This window comes from Lepisma saccharinum, chromosome 27, assembly GCF_977018435.1.
Source record: "Lepisma saccharinum chromosome 27, izLepSacc3.1, whole genome shotgun sequence".
In the NCBI taxonomy this organism is placed as follows: Eukaryota; Metazoa; Arthropoda; class Insecta; order Zygentoma; family Lepismatidae; genus Lepisma; species Lepisma saccharinum.
The window spans coordinates 29989301-29995300 of NC_139255.1; the positions used below are offsets into that span (position 1 = coordinate 29989301).

At 36.9% G+C, this 6000-nt stretch overlaps 1 protein-coding gene across 1 annotated transcript in view; it reads left to right on the forward strand.

Annotated features, from left to right (window-relative positions):
- The window catches only part of LOC145980438 (adenosine 5'-monophosphoramidase HINT3-like), a 28611-nt gene extending 22837 nt beyond the window's left edge, over window positions 1-5774 (forward strand). The window contains exons 4-5 of the mRNA XM_083113531.1: window positions 755-881; window positions 5295-5774. Of these exons, the coding sequence (XP_082969657.1) occupies window positions 755-881; window positions 5295-5333 (166 nt within the window). The 3' untranslated portion in view covers window positions 5334-5774. The remainder of the gene's footprint in view (window positions 1-754; window positions 882-5294) is intronic.
- The last annotated feature ends 226 nt before the right edge of the window (window positions 5775-6000 follow it).

Genomic DNA, 6000 nt, shown 5'->3' on the forward strand with positions numbered 1-6000 from the left:
CGATGCCTTCCATACGTGTGGCAGAAGGTCATAGAGATGGGGGGGGGGGCGATTACATTGAAGGAATGTAACACGTGCTCCTCTGCCAATACAGTCAAGTAGCAATTATACCAGTGTTGCCATTACTTTTTATCCAACCCTTGTAATTTTACACCACCTACCCTGTAAAACTGCATATGATATCCTATCATTAATAAATTCTACTGTTTTAAGAGCTGAGATAATTCTATTATTTATGAAGAAGCCTGTTCCAAAATTATGATTTTCAGTGCCACCATAGAAAAAAGTATAATATTCACTTTTACAATTCCCTTCTCCTGGCCGCCTAACTTCCTGACAGCTACTACATCTAATTTATACTTAACTATCTCATTAACTGTACACTGAAATGCCCCAGGCCGGTAAAGGCTCAGAACATTCCAGGTGCCTAATTTAATATCCTTATTCCTAATGTAGATCTTATCCTTGCTCCTGGGACCTCCCAAAGTAGTCCCCACCTGGAGATCCAAATGGGAGACTATTTTACCTTGGGAACATCCATGGCCTCATGTTGCCAATTCTTGACATGTCTTTTTTACAGTGCAGAGTTGTCAGCTCTACGCCTAACCCCCAATATCAATGGAGGACCGCACCTGTCGTTGGTCAGCGGATCCCTCGGATCTAGCTGAGAGGATAACATAAACCCAATACATAAGCATATTTTTTTCTTTTTCTGTTGTAACTTCTATCTGATTATGACTTTCTATTCACACAGATTTGGGTTCCATTGGCCTCCATTCAATTCAGTTTCACATCTTCATCTTCATGCGATATCGCCAACTTCAGAAATAGGATTTATTGGAAGACTCATCTTCAGACCTGATTCAATGTGGTTTGTTAGTGTAAGTATCTGTTTGAAGCTCAAAAGAAGCAATGTTATTATACAGGGTGTACATAATGGAATGTAACAGTTTCAGCATTTTTTTATTACTCTTAGTGGGGAATGAGAACAAATGTTACATTGGATGAAGGAAGAACTGCCCAAGTTTGTGCAACTTAGATTACAAGTGTTCAATGTGTGATCCCTTGGTGACACACCATACATCCAGTCGGAAGTCCATTTCGTGTTTCTCAATTGAGGCCGATTGGTCGGTGGTGGCACGTAAACATGGTCTTGCACAAATCCCCAAAGGAAGAAATCACGTAGGGACTGTGCTGATAACATGTTCTAGTATTTCCACCTTTTCCTCAGCCTCACGTGGACATCGTGAACTTTTGCTTTTACAGATGCACCCCGTCGTCTGGAACTGCTTATTCCATCGCCGGATGTTGTTGCTATATGGGGGGTCTGTTCTGAATTGTAATTGCACAGTAACCACCTAATCACACTTTGCAAACTCAAGTATACAGAATGCTTTCTGCTGGGGAGTCACCACTTCTCGACGGTAATGTAGTGAGGGAAAGTACAAGTTTGCATGTATGTTTTAAAAGAACCTTTCACAGTTCTTCTTTCATCCAATGTCATTGGTTCTCATACCCAATCACTTTGAGAAATAGAAAATTGTTGAAATTGCTATATTCTTATATGTACACCCTGTATATGAACCAATATCAATTTACATTTCCATATCAGACAATATTAAATATTGAAACATTAAGTTCTGGTTTGGTTTATAGGCCTCCCCGATCGTGCAGTGGTAGCATCATCGCCTTGTAATCAAGGGGTCCCGGGTTTGATACCCAGTGGAGGCACATAGTGGTTTGGATCCCACTAAACTGTAGGTCCAGTCCCGATTAGCCTATCTGTGCATAAAGTGAACTGAAAACAACAACTCACTCACTCACTGATTTGGTTTATATGTTTTACACTCATTTCTTGGAGTTAACTCATTAATTGTAATATACCTTTTGGCTACCATTGCAAACATAAATATTTTGCTTCCCCCCATCAAATGAATGATGTTGAGGAGGAGGTGGACTGAACTACCCCTCCCTGCATTATTCACTATATGTCCATGGCTTTGTTCTTCAAAGCTGAACATACTTTTCAAAATGTCACTCAGAATAGTTTAATCTAATGAATATTCATTTTTAGTGCAAAGGGCACAATCCACTTCTGGATTCAGTTCTTGTGATTCCACTCCCAAAAAAGATTCAGTTTAGAAACTTGTTTTTTTCATTCCTATGATTCTCAGTCTTGTGAAAAATTATGGTTCCTTCGAATTTCTAATAAATTTTCACTTTTATAATACTAGATATTAGAAAGAATATCAAAGTAAAATTTGCAGGTCAGATATCTGATTGATAACTAAAGTATATACATACATTGACAATATGATCATAATTATCGGAAAGGTTGGTGAAGATGAGGTTATCGTCTATTATTTTATAGATCTTAGTCTTAGCATTTTGTGTAGAATTCCTATAAGCAACAAAAAAGCTGCATTTTCTATGATACTATAATTCTGCCAGAAAATAAAAAAAATGTGTATGGTTTATGAACTTTTTCTGTTGTTTTTATATTGTGGAGATCTGTTATGGTGAAATAATGTACCTGTGTTACCTTAGGCTGAAGGCTAGATGCACGTGATTGTAGCACACAATATATTTGATGCCAATTGTAATTTTACATTTTAATCTTTGAATTTTTGCGTGTTCTTGTGTGTGTGCGTAGAATGAAATTTGCTAAAAAAAAAGTTGTGAAAGTGAATATTCATAATAATCAACGGATTATATATTTAATTGAAAAACACAAGGTTCAAAAGCAAAAATCATGAAAACATGTCTGGAAAATTTAATTTTTGGACTGGAAAACTTGGAAATGTCAGGGAATTTCATAATCAAAAAATTGTAGCAACCCTGGTATTGAATTTCAGTCAGCACAATGTTTTTTTTTTGTTTTTTTTTTTGTTTTTGAAAGAGATTGGGTACATGGATTATTTTCTTGTGATGACGTAACAACAGTGGAAGGTGAATTTATCCATGGAATCATGGTTCAAAATGGACCGGAGCAGACCGAATTCAGATTATAAATAAAAATATATACAACACTATGCTAATGAAAGTAAAGCATTCCGTTTCGTGAAAATTTCCATTTCGAGCCTTGCATGGAACCAGTGTAAAATCTCTGTGCTGGTGTTGCATGTAGCATAACTGAATACACGAATGTGCATTTCCTGATGTTACTTGCTTTCTCAAGTAAACCTATTTACAGTTCTGGCTTTAAATTGATAGTAAGTCACTTTATTTCATGTTCGCTGCAGACAATTCACAAAGCCATGTTCATGGTTTTGTAACTTAAATTTGCTAAATACGGAGAAACTAGTACTCACTTTATCCGTGAAACTGTTTTTTTCCTTTGTTCTATTACTTTCAGTGCCCACTGCCACCAACCTCGTTAGTACTTGTACTTTTGCTTGGTGTGCTTCTATTGATCGTAGTTCTCCAGCTACCACTAGGTGCGCTGCTGTTAACTGTACATCTGCATCCGTGTCGTCTGCTATTTCCCGGCGCTAACTGTTGTAGTAGGGGAATCCAAGTGTGGTGTGCCTGTCTGCTATCGATGTTTTGCTCATGTAGGACTACAACAGTTAGCACCAGGAAATAGCAGACGTACAATTAACAGCAGCGCACCTAGTGGCAGCCAGAGAACTACGATCAATAGAAGCACGCCAAGCAACAGTACAACAAGTTCCAATGAGGATGGTGGCAGTGGCCACTGAAATTAATGAACAAAGGGGGAGAAAAACAGTTTCACAGATAAGTGAGTACTAGTTTATCCGTATTTATCTACTACGTCTTCTCTCTTCTCCCAGTTATGAATTAAAATTGCTGTCCAGCCATTTGATGGATCCACTAACTGCTACATTCCACTTTACCTGGAGATTGTTCACGTCCAGGGGATTAATTAATTAATTGTGGCACTGTAGTTTCACCATTTCACATTCAAGTGATACATTAGCTTTGCTGCCAGTATGTCATTGTGCAGACCAGGATTGAATCGACAACCTTCTGTGAATGATAAATAATAATAATAATAAATTTTCTTTATTCAGCGGGCGAGGTTCAGCCAAGGGCTGCTCTGCCACCTAACCCTTGTCAATATGATAAGATATGAGATGATATAAACTGCATATGGAGCAGTAAGCTAAACACATACAAAAAAATGAAGAAAGAAAAGAATACATAGGAATTACTTGCATACAAAAAAAAGTGTAACTAGAAATACAAAAGACAATAGTAATAATAATACAATTCCATATAGTGAGTGACTTGATACCTTCAGTATGTGCCCCGACTCTGCCATTGTTCCATTAGCAGCAGATCTTTTACTTTACCTTTGAAATTTAATTGGTTGCGATATTTGCAGGCAATGCATTCCATGCTTTGGAAGCTGAAAAGGAGAAAGATGATTTGTAGGCTTTGGTAGAGTGATGGGGTAAATTGAAGTTGTTCCGCTTACGGGTAACATACTGATGGATTTCCCTACGGGAATGCATCTTCTCAAACAGGTACTGCGGTTTACCTTCTGTCAGTATGCGGCATATGAAACAGAGATAGTGCAACTTCCTTCTGTTTGCCATGGTAAGAACCTGGTTATTATTTAAGAATGGAAGAATATGATCGGATATTTTGGCTTGAAAAATGTATCGGAAGCACGCATTTTGCACCATTTGTATTCTTTTACCGAGTTTTTGCGAGAGTTGAGGGCCGTAAACATTATCACAATAGTCGAACAATGGGTAGATTAATGCTTGGATGTGTCTTAGCTTGCATTCCGCAGGGAGGAAGTCACCAGAATCGAAAAATTGAATGAAACAGAATTTAATTGTGTTTGTGCTATGAAATTAAGTAGAGGTATCTATTTCTTTTTTTTTTTTCAAGAAAAAAATATTGATTGATTGATTTGATTTATTTTACTTCACCTTTTGTGCCACTTTTGACTAATTTGCAAAGATGGGGATGAGTGATGATATGATGAAAATGACGAATGGACACTCAGAAACATCCATCCCCAGGCCAGGATTCGAACTGAGGAAGAGAAAAATGAGCCCAAAAGAGAGCAGTGACTACCCATTACCCTTTAATCACTGTGCCTATGAGCATAGACCAGAGATGATCTTGAGGAAATGAGGAAATTCATTATTTGAAAATCATCAGCTTTAAGCAATATGATGTTATCAATTAATAACTAAAAAAAAATTACATGCATACAGGTGCAAGTAGTAACAACATCTTGCATAATAAAGTGGCATTGTAAAGTTGTTGCATCCTGAGGTAACTTTAAGGGATAAAACTTTTTTTTTCTTTTACAGGCACAATCTGTGTTGGAATATGTGGAAAGCTTACCATGAAGTAAATATTTCCGGTTTCAAATTCAAATAAATGGTTCTAAGTATATGGGTAAGGGTTACATATTGGCGCTACCATATTATGTTGTCAGTCTTCAGGATAATAGGGTTGGGAAACCACTGTGCTAGATAATAGGGGTGGGAAACCTCCAGAATGCACTCGTGTTTTTACCAACTTGAGAAAGGAATGCACACGTTTCTTTTCTCCAGAGAAGAAATGGGTTGAAACCAGCAATAAGATAGTCATATTCAAGTAGAACATAAATAATTATGAAATGGTGGTAGCCATACAATATCATGGTGGAAGAAATTGTTCATACTGGGTTTTTAAAAACACCATCTTCACTATTATTGGAGCAGTGTGTGTGAGGACCTTAAAAACCGAGAGTTTCAAATTCAACTGGTAGTTGATCAGTATTTTGTCATTAAACCTTTTTTTTTTTTTTTTTTTTTTTTTTTTTTTTTTTTTTTTGTTAAATTCCATCTAATTTAACCCACCTGATTTTGAGCACACAGTTTTGTGTCAATTTGTTATACAGTAAAACCTCATTAATCCGGACCCCCTGATAAACCGGACTATGTTTAATTCAGACAGGCAAAAGGCAAAGAAATAAAGAATAAAAGCAGAATGCAAGGTTTTAAATGTGGCTAGAAGTCAACAAGAGAACTT